The sequence below is a fragment of the Crocodylus siamensis genome, chromosome 12 (genome assembly GCF_052110815.1).
Source record: "Crocodylus siamensis isolate JL-2025a chromosome 12, ASM5211081v1, whole genome shotgun sequence".
Taxonomy (NCBI): domain Eukaryota; kingdom Metazoa; phylum Chordata; order Crocodylia; family Crocodylidae; genus Crocodylus; species Crocodylus siamensis.
In genome coordinates this window covers 50,824,346-50,844,289 of record NC_143406.1, presented here as the reverse complement: position 1 = coordinate 50,844,289, position 19,944 = coordinate 50,824,346, and the positions used below count along the sequence as shown (strand labels likewise).

The 19,944-nt window shown below is 45.8% G+C and overlaps 4 protein-coding genes across 7 annotated transcripts in view; 1 reads left to right on the top strand and 3 right to left on the bottom strand.

Annotated features, from left to right (window-relative positions):
• The window catches only part of UNKL (unk like zinc finger), an 85,962-nt gene extending 83,630 nt beyond the window's left edge, over positions 1 to 2,332 (bottom strand). For 2 of the 3 annotated variants that reach the window (XM_090023306.1, XM_090023309.1), the window contains exons 1-2: positions 2,190 to 2,332; positions 641 to 850 (exon numbers count right to left, since the gene is read on the bottom strand). In XM_090023306.1, coding sequence (XP_089879432.1) covers positions 641 to 850; positions 2,190 to 2,275 — 296 coding nt within the window. In that variant the 5' untranslated portion in view covers positions 2,276 to 2,332. The remainder of the gene's footprint in view (positions 1 to 640; positions 851 to 2,189) is intronic. The other variant, XM_090023308.1, reaches the window with a different exon arrangement.
• A 91-nt stretch (positions 2,333 to 2,423) lies between these two features.
• UQCC4 (ubiquinol-cytochrome c reductase complex assembly factor 4) lies at positions 2,424 to 3,085 on the bottom strand. Its single transcript, XM_090023313.1, has 2 exons — positions 2,943 to 3,085; positions 2,424 to 2,852 (listed from the first exon to the last, which is right to left on the bottom strand). Exons 1-2 carry the CDS (start codon positions 2,969 to 2,971, stop codon positions 2,507 to 2,509), a joined length of 375 nt encoding a protein of 124 aa, XP_089879439.1. The 5' UTR covers positions 2,972 to 3,085; the 3' UTR covers positions 2,424 to 2,506.
• A 136-nt stretch (positions 3,086 to 3,221) lies between these two features.
• On the bottom strand, positions 3,222 to 16,115 carry GNPTG (N-acetylglucosamine-1-phosphate transferase subunit gamma). 2 transcript variants are annotated; one of them, XM_090023310.1, is made up of 11 exons: positions 15,987 to 16,115; positions 15,855 to 15,912; positions 15,355 to 15,422; positions 13,946 to 14,000; positions 13,770 to 13,853; positions 11,227 to 11,320; positions 9,297 to 9,411; positions 7,887 to 7,969; positions 7,488 to 7,619; positions 5,876 to 5,957; positions 3,222 to 5,219 (listed from the first exon to the last, which is right to left on the bottom strand). In XM_090023310.1, the coding sequence occupies exons 1-11, from the start codon at positions 16,045 to 16,047 to the stop codon at positions 5,095 to 5,097; spliced, it is 957 nt and encodes a 318-aa protein (XP_089879436.1). In that variant the 5' UTR covers positions 16,048 to 16,115; the 3' UTR covers positions 3,222 to 5,094. The 2 variants fall into 2 exon arrangements, with proteins under 2 accessions (XP_089879436.1, XP_089879437.1); XM_090023311.1 differs by having other exon boundaries at positions 15,513 to 15,912; positions 15,987 to 16,062.
• Positions 16,102 to 19,795, top strand: TSR3 (TSR3 ribosome maturation factor). The gene is made up of 6 exons (XM_090023312.1): positions 16,102 to 16,254; positions 16,343 to 16,553; positions 16,630 to 16,823; positions 17,749 to 17,922; positions 18,519 to 18,582; positions 18,659 to 19,795. The coding sequence occupies exons 1-6, from the start codon at positions 16,146 to 16,148 to the stop codon at positions 18,807 to 18,809; spliced, it is 903 nt and encodes a 300-aa protein (XP_089879438.1). The 5' UTR covers positions 16,102 to 16,145; the 3' UTR covers positions 18,810 to 19,795.
• Positions 19,796 to 19,944: the final 149 nt, after the last annotated feature.

Sequence of the window (19,944 nt, the reverse complement as noted above, 5' to 3'; positions counted from 1 at the left end):
TAATAAAAAAATTAAATAAGGAATGCTTTAAATTTTTTAATCACTACTTTTTCGTCACTACTGATGAATAGCTAAGGTATACACATCCATATACAAATCTCTTAAAATGGGAAGAACCAAATCTGAAGAACAAAACTTTTTTATAACTATATATATGCTCTTGATAAATGCTTTATTTAAAAAATTGTGCATATGCATTTTTTTTTGACAGTACGCAGCTTGTTATGCCCAATTACAACCAGAGAGGCAATGAAAATAATATTAACAAAAAGCAACTTCTTATATGTTGGACATTGATTTTATGCAATTATTATTTTTAAACAGTGCTTCTGGCCCTACACCTACATCAGGATCCATTCACATTGATTCCTCTGTCCATATGGAAACCCTACACAGGTAAGGAAGTATGCACTAGATGATTGAAGCAGCATGTGCTTTATTTTTTAAGAGCATATTCTCCCTTCACCCCCCAAGAAAAAAAGCTGGCAAGCCATTTATACTTGGGGAAAATAAGTCAGTCAAAGTTGATAAACTGCAACGAGGTTTAGAGAACGAAAAGCATTGGCGTCCTGTAAGTAGAAATTCATCTCTAAGTCACTGATAATGTTGCAAAGGCCTATACAGCAAAAAAAGCACTTACTCATCTCCATCTGGACAGATGCCTGTGGTCTCATCATATTTTGTACAATAAACATCTGGACTGTAGTTAAAAGTCCCATCACGCCTTCGTATGGGTCTACGACGACGCTGATTTAGGAAATGCCAATGAAAACAGGTAAATGGTCTGTGCTGGGTACACTTGTGCTGCAAAAATAGGGGGCACTGCTCTGTCCTAAATTCCTTTAGATACCTAAAAAAATTAAACTGTGTTACAAGTTTATCTTATTGGAGGCACATTTGTAAGAGTTTTAAAAGGGCACTTGATAATTCAATATGTGCAGCCCATAAAGGACTGTACAGATGCATCCTATGCAAAATAATATATTCTATGCATAGTTTATCATTTAACTACCAATTAGGTGACTTAACTTTTAACTAGTTATTCCTACTGAAGCTCACAATGCAACTCTAGATTACACAGATGGACTAAGTCATGTCTTGTATTACATACTGGGTCAAAAATCACAGGTTCTTAAGAAAACCTTTCCTGATTATACAGCTGTTTTGAGAATTGCAAAACAAGTCATGTGAATCAGAATTTAGGTTCCCTCTACATTAGATATGCCTGCTAGAGCTGCTTTAGCAAATAACTGCATTAGGTTTTGAATTAGAAATGCCCCTTAAAACACAGTATCCCAACAACATGAACACACATTGCACATAAATCTATCCTGGGCACAGGATGTGGGGCAGGGAGAGCTTGCAACTCCCTCCCCACAGGCACAATCTGCTGGCTGGTGCCGGGAAGGGAGGAGAGCCGAAATGAAGAGAAGGGAACTACTGGGAGAAGGCAATGAACAGGTGCTTGGAAAGAACAAAGATGTTATTCCTGAGGATGTGGGAGCTTGGCAGAGTTACTGAGATGTGCACTCACATCTTGTTTGCAAGATGCAGGAATATCCTGGGGATTTCAAGGACCGAGGGTAGTTATCAATCAGGCTGTGCCTCGGGGGATGGTTAGTGCCGGACAGATGCAAGCAAGGGTGAGGGGGGCTCCAGGCCACTCGGTGTCTCTGATGCTCCTGGTTAGTCGCGATGACGAGGGCGCTGGGGAAGAGGGGGCAGCTCAGGGGCCGGAACACTGCTCAAGGGGTCCGGGAGTGCGCTCAGTGCCGCGGCCGCGAACCCGCCTCAGCGCGCGGGAGGGCGGCCGGCGGTGTCCCGAGACGCGGAGGAAAGGGCCGGCGACCCCCGGCCAGGCCGCGGGGGTTGCAGCGGGGCCGGACACCCTCGGGCTCGGCCTCGTTCGCAGCCGCGTCTCGGCGGGGCCCGAGGCTGAGGCCGCCTCAGGAGCACGGGGGCGGCGCCGCGGCAGGGCCTGGGCCTCAGGCTGCTGTAGGCCCGCGGCCGCTGCCGTCCGGCCGTGCTGCAGGCCGCGGGCGCCGCAGACCGCAGGGCCGAGCTAGGGGCGCTGCGGCCGCGGAGAGGCCGCGCGGGACCAGGCCTGAGGCGAGGCCCGGCCCAGCCACCCCCCTCCAGGCAGTCGCGCAGCTCCTCGCCCCGCCCCGCCGGGCTGGGCCGCTACCTACGTGTAGTGCGTGGGCTGCTCGGTCTGCGCGGGTCCCCCGGCCCCGCCGCCGCCGCCCCGCGGAGCCGCCTTCGAAACCGACGGCATCTTCCCCGCGGCCGCCACTGCGCAGGCGCCGCTTTCCTTCCCCACCCCCGTGCCGGCGCGCGCAGGGTTAACGCGGCCGGGGGAGGGGCGGGCCCGGCCCCCAGAAACCCGCCCCTCCCCCCAGACACCAAAAGACGCTGCAGCTCTCGGGTTGCACGGCATTTATTGAGTACGGGCCGGCGGCCCCTGCTCGTTCTGGGTAGGCGGAACGCACAGGCCGCTCCTGCTCCATCACCCGGGCTGCCCGGCGCTCGAGCCGGACGCCGCCGCTGCCGCCGCCGCCTCAGGGGTTGGCCGGGCGTCCTCGGAGCCGTCCAGCGCCTCCCCCGGGCCCGGCGCCGGCTCCTCCTGCAGCACAGACCACAGCAGCAGCGCGGAGATGCCGCACCCGAGCGCCAGCAGCTGCCAGGCAAGTCGCTGCTTCCCGTCGCCTGTAGACTGCACCACGCTCCAGGCGCGGGGGCTGGCGCAGCTGCTCCGGAACGGGATGGGCGCGTCGGGGTCGGGGTCGGCTTTGGGCTCCGGCCGCTGGTTCCTGCGTCGCGCGGGGCAGGACAGGAGGAGCGACGGGCAGCGTCTGCGGGGACAAGACGGACGGACAGCCAGCAGGCTCGGCCCGGCCGCCCGCACCCCACAGCCCAGCCCGGCCCGGCCTGGCCCTCCTTACCGCCAGCTCTGCACCAGGCGAGTCGCCATCCGCTTCACACTTACGCCCTCGCCCTGACCCCGTCACTCCAGCCCTTTGCCCCGGAAGGAAAAGCCGCGGCGGGCGCAAGGCGTGGGAACGAGGCCCCGCCCCACCCGCGACGGGGCCCCTTAGACCCGCGCCCCGATGCGCTGCCGGCCAGAGACGCCCGGCTCTTGGTGCCAAGCGGCATCGAGGGCACAGGCAGGAATCAAAGCAAACTAGCATAGCTAGTGCACAGCACGTCCGCTCCCCTGCACAGATTTCTAAAGGCATTATCCACAACTTTATTAGAAAAGTTCATGCAGTTGTTCTTTATCTGAGATGCAGAATTATGCCACGCATTTAACATGTCTGGTTCTTCAGCAGCTTCTTGTGTTGGTTTTGTTTTTACACATGGCTTCCTTGCTCAGGTCCATGGAGGACCTGGGAAGCCTCTGACCTGCCCAGGAGTGGAGATAACACATTCCCCTGTCCTGACCCACAGGCAAACAGCTTATTCTTATTCACAGTACTGCAAGATTTAATATCCGTGTAAAGATCTCACCTCAAGTTTTAGTCTCAGCTGAAAGGCAACATAATTATTTAGTCAAAATTACAGGCAGTCCTCCACTTCCAGCATTTATAAATTGACACCCTGTTTCAACTTTATCACAGTTTCGACTTCACACGCCACACCAGCAGACAAGTTTGCTGCATCACTTGCCTCCCTGGAGAACATCTGCCCAAGTTTCCTTGGACACTTTATTTAAGAAACTAGACAAGGCTCCAGAAAAACCTTAAGCCAGGACTCCTGAGAAGACCAAGAGCCCTTCAAAAAGTCCAGCAAAGTGACCTCAAATAAGTCCTTCCAAATCAATGCAAATGCTACTTACAATATAAATGCATTAGCGTAGCTATATTACTCATCTATAATTGATTGGGTACAAAATTCTGGGTTATTTTTAGTGAAAATAGGGTATGGAGCCTTGCTTGGTTCAGGAGCCAATCCCACATTTATAATATTGTTTCCTATGGGAAAATAGGTTCTGAGTTACAACGTTTCAACTTAAGATGTGGTTTTCAGAAAACCAATTGTGTGGCAAGTCTGAGGACTACCTGTAGTCACAGGGAAGATTAATGGTATCACTAATATTTGCTCGATTCTTGAACTATTGCCATGTAAATGTAGAATAGGAATGACAAAGTTTAGAGAAAAAAAATCTGTGCACCATATATGACCAGAAAGGTCAGGAACAAACCTTGACCAGAAGTAGCATTTGGGGCCAGACTGGTCTTGAGTTGAATTCTTACAACACATCATGGCCACATGCCGCAAGACTGAGGAGGTTAGGAGCAAAGCATCTTACACGTTTTAGTTATCATTTTATGAAACAAACATGGTATTACTCAGCAAGACTGCAGGAGGATAGGCCACGCCACAGTTGTCATTATTGGGCCAAGGCATATGACAGGCAAATACCAGCCTGCCAGGGTACCAATATGCTTGTTACGTGAATCATTACAAGTCTTAAGTCATCCCTCACAGAGGATTGATTTCTTTTTATGAGTAATTCTGTTTTTAAAATATATGATTTATCTGGAACTTGAGCATACAGATTTTACTTTCTGGCATGTAAATGTTACACCTTACCCCATTCTTCTCATTTTGTCACTTCTCCCAGATTAGGTGGTACAAACAATCTAGTCTTTCCCACAAAAATACCAACAAGCTACACATACTTTACAATTAATTTCTAATTTGTCGAGGATGGGAACTAAAACTATTCACCCCTACATTAGACAAGTATATATTCTACCCGCCACCTTCTTATTCCAATTTGTGCAGTAGTTGATTAAAGGTATGAGCCCAACACTGAAACTGCAGAATCAGTCTTCCAGGCCAATGCATGAGGCTACTTTCAGCAAACTATGTTTTATAACTTGTGCAATCTTCAAAACAGGACTGCGACCGCTGACAGCAATAAGTAACACCAGAGCTTAACCTGCTGCTTTTCTTCCCCTTGCTTTAGTGCAGGAATATGGAGTTAGAAATACTCACAGACAGCTGGTAAACCCTTTCAGTTGCATGATATACATTCAATTTGCTCCATTCTCTATACAAATATGTGATTCATCTCCCAGACAAATTTCTTCACAGGGTGTCAGTCCAGATTCCTGTGTCTCCCCGCAAGTGTTCATTGTCCTTTGAGCCATTAAGAATAGTTGGCTTTCCAGTCAACAATTTAGACACACTATGTTCAGCACTTGTGTTCTCAGCTGCAATAATTAATATTGAAATGCCTGTCATTCCATAACATAAGTTGAATTCATATGGTTTGTTTACAGCAAATCAGAGGTATTGCTTTTTATGCAATAAGACATCCAGCACAAGATCTGAATTTTAGTCTGGACTGCAATGCAAATTCCACTCCATAGAGGTTTACCAAATAAGCCAGTCAGTGAAATGAAACACTGCTGTCACCTATGTAACTAAATTTAAAATGAGCACTAACTTAGGAGGGATGAGGCAGCTTGGTTCCTGGAAGAGGCTGGAACTTGTCTGAAGTAACTCCAGACTGGTCCTGCTTTTCGCAGCTAGGACCTACCATCCAGCCACAAAGAGGAGCCTTCTAGCTTTAAATACTTTGGACATTGATTTTTCCTACCGTTCATAAATCACTAAAGACTGACCCACCAGTAATACTACAACAGAACAGGTCACAGGCACAGTCCCACTGTAAATGCTGCTATTATAAGCCAGCTGAAGAATTTTAAAAAGAAGTTTCTACAGTCAGAGCTCTGCTTCGTCAAAATAACATGAAGTACAGGGAGAGCTTGTCCATGGAATTTGACCCCTCCCTCAGAGGGCACATGTTCACATTCTGAATGTGAAGGTAAGAATAAGAAGTAGAACCACACGCACAAATCCTTACCTGAGTTTCTGTCATATTCAATGCCATGTTGAGTTAATAAATTTTTAAGCTTTTGTATTTCTTTGGAAAGTTGTTCATACTCCTAGAATGAAAACATATTTTTAAAACAGAACGTTTCTTCTCCCACCCCCATAAACATATATAAGCTCCTTCTTCATTAGCTTTAGATATAAAGGATTCAAACATACTGATGAGAGAACCCCTTGGTGGGGGGAGGGAAGCAGGGTTCTTAGTGTAAAAGTCTCAAAAGTGAACCGTTTACCTTATGAGCAAAGGTATGTCTAAAAGATACACAGAGCATAAGTTTCTGCTACAACTTTCCCAAAGCATCTCATTCCAACTGTCCCAAGTTTTAAGAGTAAAAATCAGCCTGCAGTCCAAGTAGTTATGATTTACTTCTACCACAGCTTATTGAGGCTTAGCCAAGAATTACTGGATAAAATTGTATGCATATGCTATTCAGGAGGTCAGCATATAGGATCATAGGAAGGTAGGGCTGGAAGGAACATCACAATGTCATCTAGTCCAGCCCTCTGCTCTCAGCACAATCTTCCCTGACTAAACCATCACAGCCAAAAGTCTGTCTAACCTGCTTCTGAAAATTTCCAGGGCTGGAGATTCAACCTCCTTTATATCTTCTTGCTTTGTAATACCTTGCCAAGCCACCTTAGTGATGTTCAGCACACTGCAGAGAGGGCATAACCCTAACAGTGACCTTTTAAGCTTAACACATCCCTCAATTTATGTTTTTGCAGACTGATCTTTAGTCTTACTCCTGGCCTTTCACTTGCATGAACATATTTGGTAAGTTCTGCTGCAAAAAACTTGAGCGCATAGGTATGGAGAGAAAATTTAGGCTAACTGGCATAAATCATCAAAATGTTTGTGTTTCACCATAACAAAACTTGATAATCATACCATATTTACCTCCATCCAAAGCTCTGATTTTAAGATGACCCCCTCCCCCAATAATTAGATTTTACACAATAAATAACAAATGTATAATTTTCATAACAAGCACCCATGCTTACTCCCACTCCCCTCCCCCCCCAGGCCACATACTGCAGATCTCCCCTATGCACAGGACAGGTAGCAGCTCAGCTTCAGCCCCAAAATGAGGTGCTTTTTTTCTCCCCACTGTGACTGGGGAATAAAACCATCTTGGATTTGAGTAAATGCAGTATGTACTGCACAAAGGAACCAACAACACATGGCTCTGGTACGTCCTGTACTTTCACTACTACTTCTGTCTTGCTACTTCCACTGAGTCTGATCCTGCTCTAATAGAGTATATCTAAGTTTTTTTATAATAACCTAAATATCCAAGCTACCGCCTAGGCACCAGTCTTCTGACATCTTGGATGGATATGCACTTATGCCAGTCTGTTTCTAACTTTGTGGGCTAGGATCAACTTCTATTTTCCTCATTCTTAAATAGTCTATTTCAGATTCTACTTTAGCTACCATGAACAATTGACGTAGCAGACTTCAGATGAATCCTAAGAACAGCTAGGGAGCTTTGCAGAGAGCCCAGTAGCTGAATAGAAGGTTGGTGATTAATTGCACAGGCAAAACTAATTAAACAACCATTGAGAGTGTCACATCTGTATACCTTGTTGCACTTCTCCACTGTTTTGAAGTCCAGGTTTAAAGTTTTTTTATTTTGTATCTCCATCTCCTTTTCTTCTGTTGCTCTTAGAAGTCCTGCTTCCTCCAAAATCTCTTTCAGCATTTTTTTGTATCCCTAGGAAAACATATATATTAAATAAAGCCATTTGGTTCTGATCTCTACTTGTAAATTGCATTGGCCATTCTATCTCCACGAGTTTTTCTTTTATAAGATTTTGTGATTACCAATGGACCCTAGCTAGTTACAGAACACTATTACTGTTTTTATGAGCTTGAAAATAAAAGTATACATCCTAAAAGCTGAATATCTAGAAACCAGTTCATTGCCCAGCTAATCTGAATGTAACAACCCATTAACTAGAGTCAAAATGAATCCACAGACCTGCTCAGTTATTAATTCATCATAAAGAGACTGTTCTGCTTCATCCCACTTCATTTGTAGAGCTTCAGGCAGTGTTGGATAAACTGAAAGTGGAAGGCAAGGTTGTTATGAGTATGAACAAGTATAGTTTCCTTTACTCTTTATTAGAATGCTTCCCTACTGCTGTACTCTGTAACTGCTTAAAGCTAAATACAGCCTACTTTCGGTAGCTGGGACACAAGCCTCAATTCCATTTCAGTCAATGGGAATTGCTATTCACTTCAAACAGAACAGGAGGTGGCCTAGATGTCTGATGCTCCCAGCAGCAGCAGTGAAAGCCCCTACTTTCATCTCCAGGTGTCCAGAAGACTGCATCTTTCCTCTTGGGTTAGATCCTAATTACACCCTTTTCACTTGGGAGACTAGACAACTGGGCACACCCTTCACAGAGCTGATCACTAAGGCCACCCAGAGAGTACAGGATAAAACAGCATTCTTCTGAGGTCAAACTGCCAGCAACAGTGTATTGCACCAAAACTTCTACTCTATCTTATATGGCTCTAACTGATACTCAATTACATGAACAATGATTATAAAGAGGATGGTACCTGACTCCTCTCTGTGGCCATAAGGGACAGAACAGGAAGTAATAGCCTCAAATTGCAACAAGGGAAATTTAGGCTGGACTTTCTAACTATCAGCATGGTTAAGCATTGGAACTTATTACCTAGAAAGGCTGTGGAATCTCCACACATGGAGAGTCTGAAAAGCAGGTTAGACAGATACTTGTCTGGAATGGTTTAGACTGTAATAATGACCCTGCCTTGAGAAGGGGGTTAGACTATATGACCTCCTGAGGCCCCTCTGGCCCCATTTTTCTATGATTCTACATAAGTCCTAAGCGGATTGAGTATTATCTCAGCAACCTCTCTCTCATGGCGGAGCTTGACTTTCTCTGTCTTCAAGTCACCTTTCAACTAAGTCTCTTTTTGTTCCTATTTCCTACACTAAGAAACGCACACACTGACTCTTCTAACTAGACACTGGAAAGGAGGTGACAAAGCAGGAGACCTAGGCTACTAATGGCCTGAAAGTTTAAGCACAAGAATAAACTGTAAGACTATCCTGTTAACATCATAATGGGCACTTCTGAAAGATGCTACATGTAATAAACTATATTACATTTCATTCTCACCGATAGAGTGAAACAAATTACTATCAGAAGCTAGTAATCTAAACTAAGATGTCTAGGTAAAATGTCATCTGGCCTCACAGGCTTCCTCAGCCTGACAAAGGGTTTTTAAACCTGAAAGCTTGCTAAAAAAAAATGTTTTTCCAACTATTTAAGTCAGTTTAATAAACGATATCAGATTCACCCAAAGAACCTTGTCCATCTGCCCTCACAAACATGCAAGGACCCTTTTTTCCTACCTAAAAGAGAATGAGGATGGCAAACAAGAGGAGTCTCAAATGTCAAGGAGTAAACGCAAGTACTTGGCTCAGACACATGAGCCAATTTATTGCTCTTTCCACAAACAAGAACCACCTGAAAAGCAGAAAAAGAAACATAAGAGACAATAGTTCCATACTGAACAAGACCATATTTTAGCCAGTCTTTTTCTACTATGGTTACAGATGAATGCTACCAAGTATTACAGTCAAGTGTCCAGCACTGCTATTGTTTTACCAAGTGCAAAAGACAGACTTCACAGTCATTACAGACCTTTCTAATTTGGTTTTTTTTTAAAGCTGGTGACAGCCTTTTCCCCCAATCAGAAGCAGACCCTCTATGGAACAGCCCATACTTCTCCACAGAGGGAAACTAAATAGGATGCCTTTCAGAGCCTATCAACAGCAACATTATTCAGCAGCTGCATCTGTTACTGAGTGATGTACTGAGCACCAGACTATTATGATCCTTATTTTGTTCCAGAACACACTTATTTGCTCTAAATTGCAGAAATTCATTCTGTTTTTTAAAATATCATCATTAATGTGATGATATGTGATACAAGGAAAAACTTCTTCACAGTTCATGTGACCAGACTCTGGGATAGACTCCCAGCAGGGTTGGTGCAGGCACCTACCCTGGAGATCTTAAAAAGGAGACTGGACACACACCTTGCTGGGGTTATTTGATCCAAGCAGTTTTTCCTGCCCAGAGCAGGGGGCCTGGACACAATGATCTCACAAGGTCCCTTCCAGCCCTAAACTTCTGTGAATGTTTCGTGGCTATTAAAAATCAAAAACCCAAGGAGAATTCTGCAATACCATGAAGCAAAGTATCCCCTCTATGCAACCTGGAAGTAAGGTACCCCAGTTGTGTTACCAATTTTAAAATCAGATTTCTTCTGTGATCTGTGCCACATCATTTCACCCTTTCCCCACTTCCCCATTAACCATTATTCCTGTTTTCAATCCACTGATCGGCCACCCACCACAAAAATAAATAATTACAGTACCTTCTAGTGGACTTCAGGAAAGGGATGCAGAACTCTTATTACTGAGGGCTCCTTGCAAGGCGCAATTTCTGGTGAAGGGCTGCCACAAGTGGGATCTACCTTGCAAGCAGGAAACTGGACTACGTGAGCAGGGGTATAGGCAGGAGGGAAGGGACACCCAAGGCAGGATTTCTGCATACTGCAGAGCAATTTGCATCTTGCAGACACCTTCCCATCCATGCACTCATGTAACTTCCCAAACCAGCCACAAAAACTGCTCCGTGTTAAGGTAACTTTTTAACAGCCTAACAGTGTGTGCTGACGACTGGTTTCTTCTGCTCTTCATTTCTGTGCCCCCCCATCTGTTCTTCTCATTTTACCTCACTGTTTCTCTACAAATGCTGACTGCCATCTTGTCTTCTGCTCTTTCTGGGTAAAAGCCTGTCGATTTCCTTATTCTCTCAGCATGCTTTTTAACTCTCTAGTCATCACCTAGTGACTGGCAGTTCCAGACCAACTAATATCCCATTTTCTCTTCTGATATACAGCAGAGACAGAGACTCATAACACAAGTTATAGGATGCATCTAGTGGTGATGGTAATTCCAGAACATCTTATTCTGCCACGGACAACACAACTTTAGTTTCCAGAATGAAGCAACTGCAAACGGACTGCTTAGTTTTTTCTTCTGATACCTTCTAAATCTTCACCGTCCTTGTCTTTCGTGTTTTCTATATTGTGAATTAAACTCTGAAAAGTTCAGGGCAAGAACATCTCTGTCCAAATCACCACCTTGATTTTCAGTGCTGTGCTGTATTACTGACGTTAATAAATTAAATTGAAACAAACTTGCCATATGTGTCTGACAGATGGCATGTTTATAACTGAACAATCTGTACCTGAACGATTCATTACTATACCTTTGTCTGTCGGCTCTTGGTCTCACAGGAATCACCTTCCCTCATCCACATGCCAACAAACGTATTGTTGTCAATTTCCCATTCGTGCCAGATGCTGAAAAAAAAAAATAGCATAGCTCAAGAGTTTTATCTTATCGGGGAGGAAATGGTTGTTTTAAAAAAGCCTTGTCCACCTTCTTCTTCTGGCTTGGTTAGCTGTAATGGATCATTCTTGCTTTTTTCCCATTTTACTTTAACCCAAAGACTTTCAACAGTTCTGTCTTACTCGCATCTGTACTGAGATACAGCATGATCTTTAAAAGAAAAAGTGATACTGACAGGTTTTACTTTTGCCTGTCTTTTCTAAACCAGTTATACCCTTCCATAACAATCTTCCACTCATGCAAACTATCCCAAGTCTCAATAATCCCTATTATACCACAATTGCACGTGTGCTCTTCCTGCTTTTTCCTTGCACTACATGAATTAGTATAGAAGCATCTTAGTGGTTGACTGCCCTGCTAGTTATGCATATTACATCCTTTTCCTTGGCCTTTATCCAGTGTACCTCGCTCTTTACTTTACTTCATTGCAGTTATGTGCTGGCTTCTTATTCACACAACTCTTACTCTTTTGCCATGTTCCCTTTAGTAAGGTAAGAAATGGAACTTTTGAGCTCTCTCCTGCTGTTTTACATTTTTAGGGAGCTACACAAATATTACCGTATTAACTTGACTCCAAAATGAGATTTTTACTCCCCCTATATAGCATGTGGGGACGGGACAGGACCCTTGTCTTTGAATCTAATACAAGGTGGCAGGGAACAGGCAGCTGCTGAAGCCCTGACCCAGCCCCAGCCTATACAACTAGAGATGCAGCTGCTACCTGTCCCCCCCACCGCCTCTTCCGATCTAGTTTTAATATACGTAACACAAATTTGTTGAACTTTACGACATATTTAAAGGTCTATCAGTTTCCTCAAGCTTGCCGTGAGGTCGAAGATCAGTAGGAAAGAAGGTCTTCATATGGCTATGGAGAACATGTGTGCATGTGTGTGAGAGCGTGCATGCACATGTGTTTTAAGAAAACATATATGCACCAGGGGTGTGCAAAGCAGGCCCTATTTGATTCGGACCAAATCAGGGACAGTGGTTTGATTTGTTGATTCAGATCATTGTCCCTGATTCAATTCAGCCGAATCCAAATCTGAAGATTTAATGCTGATTCAGAGAATCATCAATTCGAACACTGACAAAGCTTTAAATGTTTTTTCTACATACCTAGAGGTACCAGTATGGCTTGTGAACGTTACAATGCTGGGGCGTATGGAGCATCCCAAAGGAGTGCAGGGGGGGCCCTACAAGTGTTCAGTGGCAAACCCAGAAGTGGACTGGAAGTACTTCTAACGCACTTCTGGGTCTGCCAGGGGCCCCCCACAGACCCAGGAGGCACCCCGACAGACCCAGGAGGCACCAGTCATAGAGCCACTGGGGGTGGGGGGCGGGGGGGAACGGGACACACCCCGCACACGGTCCCCCATGGACCTGGAAGTGTTTTTGGTCCACTTTCAGGTCTGCTGCCAAGCGCACTGGGAGTCCCCCATGCTTCTATGGGACACTCCATGCACCCCAGCATGGCAGCATTCATGACATGCCTGCTACCTAGAGGTATGTAGAAAAAACATTTAAAGCTGTGCCTATGTCCAGATCACCGAGTCTCTCCAAATCGATTCAGAAGGTTCCAATTTGATTCGGAAAGATTAAAGGGTCATCTGATTCGATTCAGATTCTCTCTCTACTGTATTGAATCAGGGACCACAGCTTCACATAGCCCTAATATGCACCTAGAGTGGCCACTGAATAAATCTCTTACTTAAACATAATGCTCATAATGTGCAGCTGTATTAGTAATGACTTAAGCTATCTTTAAATAAAGTACTGAAACACAATTCCAGTGGGACCATTCCTATCCTTTACAGTATCACGTGATACAATACTACACATGACCCAGAAATGGGAAGAAAATCTTTAAGAGATTTACCTTCATAGAACTCTCTCATGTTTCACCCTCTATATACATTAACATCACACAGAAACTTCCAAATTCTGGAAAACACAGGTTTTTTGAATTTCAAAGTAATAATTATATAACCGGTACTTCGGTCATTAGCTGTAAAGAAGTGACAAGAGCAGCAACCAAACAAAGCCTTTGACTTAAGGTACTTGACTTGCATAGTTCACAGGGTTTTTTTTAATTTTGTTTCAATAGGAAAAAACCTCATTTAACCAAGTAAAGAGCTCATTTACTAAATCCGCTAATCTACTGATTCAGCTACTAGAAAAAGTTGACAATCTGTTGTGAAGTACTTGGGCATAAACCCATGACCTCCTTTACATCCTAACCACCTCAGATTAGAATCAAAGTTTGGATTCGCTGCCAAACTTTAGCTACATTTCCCAGATAATAGATCTCTAGCTAATTTGAGAAATGCTGCCCTGTTTAAGAGTTCTATAAAGAAAACAAAACATGAACTGAGACAAATAGGAAGCTCTGGATCTTCTCACCCTAAAATCCCACTGTATGCATTCCACCGAAAGGTCTGTTCATGCTGAGTAACGTTATGGAAAGGACAAAATTCGTATTTATACCTAGAAAAACAAAATGTTTCAGATATAAATATTATGGCCTATTTCATCCCCAGACCTTAAAATATAATCAGGAACAGAAATCAGTTACTCACATGGATTCTACAAAACTGAAACACTTGCCAGCAAGTCTGAAGAGATGTACAGGACCTGAAAATAAAATAAGGTAACTTATAGGAAAGATGAGGACTTTGTTAAATGCAAAGATATTTGCCATGGCCACAGATATCAATGTACATGTTGTGAATATAACATTCTGCAGAGCAGTATGGAAATCAGCACCCAAGAAATTTAACTAAAATACTCATTATGCCCCATTACTGTAGAGTACTTTAGTGCCTCGTTCTGGCCCAAAGAGCACTTGGGAGTTGTTTGTACCCCAAAGCAACAATTTAGGAATATAAACTCAGATTAGGGTCTTTGGATCATGAATCCCACTGTGTCATTTCAAGCAAATACCACGTAAAGACCTTAGTTCCCTTGCTCAGGTTCCTAAACCTCACTCCTGGAGCTGGATGTCACCCTGACAAAGGACAGCTGCAGATCTGAGCAGGTGTCCAACTTGAGGAAATGACTCAACACTGTGAATCCCAGGTGGAAGGGAGCACCTGCTGACAGCTAGTGTTAGAGAAGCCAGGTTTAAGATGCATCCCTGCTTGTGGCATTCCCTGCTGGCTGGCTTGCGTGGATTTCTTCTCCACCGGCTTGTTACTGTGAGGCTCGTTCTGGGATGCCAGATCCTTTCTGTGCGCTGTGTATGGAACCTGCGTGCTCAACTCTGGGCTGTGGATTCCACTACAGCAGCAATGCACCCAGAGTTGGGCGCGCAGGTTCCATACACAGTGCACAGAAAGAATCTGGCATCCCAGAACAAGCCTCACTGCAACAAGCATGTGGAGAAGAAAGCCCCACAAGCCAGCCCCCTTTTGTGAGTGTAGCCCATAGCGATTTGCTCAAGGCCACAGAGGAAAATATTCTAAACACTGTGCATTAAACATTTTGAAGTGGTGGCATGACCTGTGGTACCAAAATTATTGATAAAAATAGGTGGAAAAATATTTTTTCATAAGGTTCAGATACATTTTCATGACTGGAACAAGGAGTGTGACTAACCTAGCAGATTTGTGGGCAGGAATACAGGCCATAGTGCATCACCTTGTTAGAGTACTGAGACAGCAATAATTCAAGAAAATCAAAGGGATTATGATATGAACCAGATAAAAAGTTCTCTCTTAATCAAGTTAAAAGCTCAAATGAAATTGCAAAAGCTTTATGGTTAGTCTTTTTAAAAACATATATAGAGTCCACTTAAGAGTCATCACATACCCATAATAAAACGGAATATCAGACATGAAATTAAGGGGGATTTCTTACATATTCAACATACCTCGTCAGTCTTGCCAAGCTTTCCTTCCATAACGACAAGGGCAACCTAAAGTTATTTGCATCCACATAAACCCAAAGCAGAATATGTACACAGAAAAGAAGCGATGTCTACACACACCTGACATTGGGGAAGGGGCCACCTTTGGCTGGAGCCTGTTTGTCTGAGGTAAGAACGGATTATTCAATCTTTGGGGGGAAAAAAAGAAAACAAAACCTTTTATTTCTAGTGAGATTAATTTCTGAAGCGTTTGTAGCGCCCCGTATGTGGGCCATCACCTTAGGAACTGAGGGTCTAAAATGACCAGGCACTGACTGGCCAGAGCCAAATCACCACAGGTTTGTGCCTGAGATCAGGCGGGCCCTACATCGCGGGGTCAAAGCAAGTGCTGGCGAGGCCCTGGCCCCGCAACCGGCCCAGCCTCAGCTAGGACCAGAGCCTTCCGTAGAGTCCGGCCCGACCCGGCCAACAAGGGCTGCGCCGCAGCCTCCCGGCCCCGCTTCCCGGGACGGGCCCTCCCGACGCCGCGCCCGAGCTAAGGGGCGCCGGTGAGCAGAGCGGCTGTGGCGCGGCCGGCCCCGCCGCCGCCAGAGCTCGTCCTCTCGGCCCGGGACGCGCACCCAAAGGCGTTCGGCTCCTCCACGACCTTCATCTTCCCGGCGGCGGCGAGCGGCGACCCTGCAACACACGGGCCAGTCAGGGGGGGAGGGGTCAGGGAGTGACCGGGGGCCGGGGCGGGGCACCTCACTCACCAGGCCCTGCGCGCAACAACCCCAGCGCCGCAGCCACCTGCAGCAGCCCCGGAACCGCCATCGCCGCCGGAAGCGGAAGTGGGAGCCCAAGGGGGCGGGGGAACTGGAGCCGGAAGCGCGCTCTGAGCTGCGGCGGCCGCTTCCGGGGCACGGGCGAAGATGGGCCGGAGCCGAAGGGTGGCGGGGGGCCGTGGGGGTGGCGCGGGGCGCGGGCACAGGAACAGGGCGCTGGAGACCTTCGCGGCCGAGGCGGCGGCAGCGCTGGAAGGTGCTGGCCGGGACCGGGGGGTCGAGGGCCGGGGGCCGAGCCGGGCCTGCGCTCAGGCCCGGCCCGACGCGCTGCGCGTGTGTTGCAGGCTGCGCGCGGCAGGAGGCGGGGACGGAGGCGGGGGCGCCGCGACTGCCCTGCCCGGTGGCCATGTGGGACCTGGGCCACTGCGACCCGCGGCGCTGCACGGGCCGGCGCCTGGCGCGGAAGGGGCTGGTGCGGCCCTTGCGCCTCGGACAGCGCTTCCCGGGGCTCGTGCTCAGCCCCGCGGCCGCGCAGTGTGTGTCCCCGGCCGACAGGTGAGTGCACGTCCTGCCCCTGGTTGGGCCCAGGCTCGGGCTCGGCGGCACCTGGTCTCACGCGTCCCGCCCGCAGGCAGGTGGTGGCGGAGCGCGGGGTCGCGGTTATCGACTGCTCCTGGGCGCGGCTGCCTGAGACGCCTTTCGGCAAGATGCGCGGGGCACACCCGCGCCTGCTGCCCTTCCTGGTGGCTGCCAACCCTGTCAACTACGGCCGCCCACGCTGTCTGTCCTGTGTGGAGGCGCTCGCCGCTGCCTTCTGCATCGTGGGTAAGGGGTGCGGGCTGCTGCGTGGCTTTGCCACAGTGTCAACAGTACACAGAGGTGGGAGGGACTGTGGGGTCATCTAGTCCTATCTCCTGCCCCAGGCAGGATCGTCCCTACCCAAGTTGGCTTGTACAATCCAGAACCACTTAGGAAAGCTACCGGCAATCTTGATGTGATGCAAGTCACAGCAACCAAACCTGCCACAGCCTAAGCATGGGCCCCCAGCAGCCCATCCTGCTGCTGTTACAGCTTGTTAATGCTTCAGAGGCCCCAGGCATTGGCAGTGCCCCCCTCTCCCCCCAGTCCACACCAGTCTGACTATGGGGTAAAATTCCTTCCTGACGCTGATTATGGCAAATGGTCTGACTTTATGCACCGGGGCAAGACCCTCGAGTCAGGAACCCCCAGGTTTCTCCCAGGAGGAGGATTGGCACAATCCAGGAAGGCTCACCCCCCCAACCCCCGAGATGCATAGCAGCTCCTTGGGCTGCAGAATGGTTGCTTGCCAGCACTGGTTCTGGTTCACAAAGAGGATTGAAAACAACGTATGCAGACACTGTCTGTTCTGGTGAGGCCTTGGCAGTAGCTGAACCGTAGATTTTAGTCATACTGAAGGCTGTGGAGAGGTGTACCTCCTGATTCAGTGGTACTTGAACAACATAGGGGTTTATTTCCATATAAGAAACTAGTGGAAAACCACCTTTTTCATGGGTTTACCTGGAGTTCTCAAGTGGTCTCCTTTTCAGATGCAGGTTTGAGACAGGGGTGCTGGCAAATATCTCACAAAGCATTGTACTAGTGCCAGGTGCTCTACATGGAACCCATATTGGTTGGATACAAAGGGAACCATAACTTTGTGTGTTTTTATTTATTTTTGCTTGGGCTCGTGTTTTTTGAAGAAGCTGATTATACTTGTTTTGTATTTCAGGATTCTCTGATCTAGCCACTATTCTTCTGAGAAAATTTAAATGGGGCAAAACATTTATTGAATTGAATAAAAATCTCTTGGAGAAATATGCAGCTTGCCATAGCCCAGAAGATGTGCTGAAAGTTGAGGAAGAATTTTTAGCCAGCGCTCAAAAAAGAGAAACCGAAGAAATAGGTAAAATCTTCTGTTCTGAGTAACTTCTCTGTATGATTTCTTGAAATTTGTAAATATTCTGGCTGTTCATACATTTCTATGCTATTCCATGGGATCTCAATAAGGAAGAATCTAAAAGTTTTGTTGTGCAGTGTTGCTGAATGTCATCATACTGTGCATTGTATTTAAAGTTGCTGAAGGTCTGTTCACCAAGTCAGATGTCTGTGTAGAGATATGCATGCAACCCCCCCATCCCCCCCAAAAAAGGAAAAAGATTTACATAGGCATTGTGCTGCCAAAAACTTACAATGTAAAGATCAGACGATCTGAAGTATTTTACTGGAAGTGAAGAACAAAGTGTTCGTTGGGCCAAGATTTTCGGACATGACTAGTGAGTGACACTTTCAATCTCTTGGGTGTGGAACTTGAAGTATGTTAAAGGGACCTGATTTTTAAGGTTTCAAGGTGGGCAGTTCTTCACTGAATTTACTTGTTCTGTAGAATCACAGCTTGTTTAAAGTAGAAGAGACCACTTAGTTTTCTACTCTGAAGGAAAAGAACAATAGCTGTAAAACTTGTTTTAATACTTACCAAGATCTGCTGTTATTTTTTTGCAGATCCATTTGACGTTGACTCTGGAAAAGAATTTTCAAATCCTAACAGACCAGTCAGTTCCAAAGGGTAATAACTTTCAAAACTCATTTACATGCCTTGATGTTTTTGCTTTTATATCCTTTAAAACGTCTTTTCTTTTCAGGGAAGCACAAAGTGATGAAGAGTCTGAAGAAGAGGGTGATAGTGAGAGTGACAGTGATGACAGTACAGATGATGACAATGAAGAACCTGCTCCATCAGCAGCTAATAAACCAGTTATTTGGAAAGGAGTGAAAAAAAGACTAAGGGATTAAATAATTTATAAACATTAGTTTTAAAATCTTTTGCATAGAAACTCTGCATATAACTGAAAGATGAAACTAAATGTTAAGTGGATGAGCAGGGTCTATTACTGGTCTACCCATTACTATATGGATATCAGGTGCTACAAGCAGGGTTTTATATATGTATAAAACCTCATATATGAGGCTAAGGATCTGCTTACTCACGTCAGGGCCTCAGATTGGGCCCTTGGGTAGAAGGGGCATTCTGTAAGTCACTGAAAGCTTAAGCTAGACATGTATTATCTTGGATCTGCAATCGCGCAAGGAGATTGCTTCTGGGACGTTTGAAATGGGGATAGTGTGGCAGGGTTTCATTTGTTTTTTTTCTCTCTAAACCCAATCATGCTTTGTAGCTTGCGCAGCTGGAACTAAAGATGCATCATTTGCCTAAAGGTGGTTCGAATGAGTAAAGTTTAGCATTAGAAATATAATTTTAAAGGTGCCAAAAATATGGTCCATGTTGGGACTCCAATGCACAGAGCAAGAGATTACAATTAAGTTACTCTAAACCACCTTGAAATTTGGGAAAGGTAGGCTGTATGACTAAGTAGAGAACACTGACTGCAGACAGAGTTCAAGGAGTGGCTTGCTTGGCGTGCATCTGCTGAGGCAGGCATGGAGTTACGAGACAAAAGGAAGTTGAGGAATTAGAACCCTGAACTTATTTAGGGGAAGAAGCAGGAGTAAGGACTGCACACAAACTGTGAGGCAAGGAACAACAGCAAGGAAAAACTTGATTTAAGTAGGAGGTGTGTGTCCACTGTTGTGAGGTTCAAATTGTCAAATATTTAATTCCTTTAACTGCCAATGGGTTTATAGAGTGAAATATTATTTACTTTAAGTGCTTTTAAGCTCTTCCTTAAACCATTAACACCACCTTAGTCTCAGGGAAATCTCTCATCATTGCTTCTGATGCTACTTGTATTCAAGGTTCATTAAATTGGGTGTTTCTTGTATTTCTTACTAGTCATGCTGCTTGTCCTGGATTTTCTGCTAGCCTATGGAACAAGCAGTCCCTGTCCTGCTTCCTGATCTCTTAAAAAACAGGAGAGGATCCTATCTTAAAGCTCTGGTTGCTGTTCTAGCCAAGCTTATATTGAAAGAA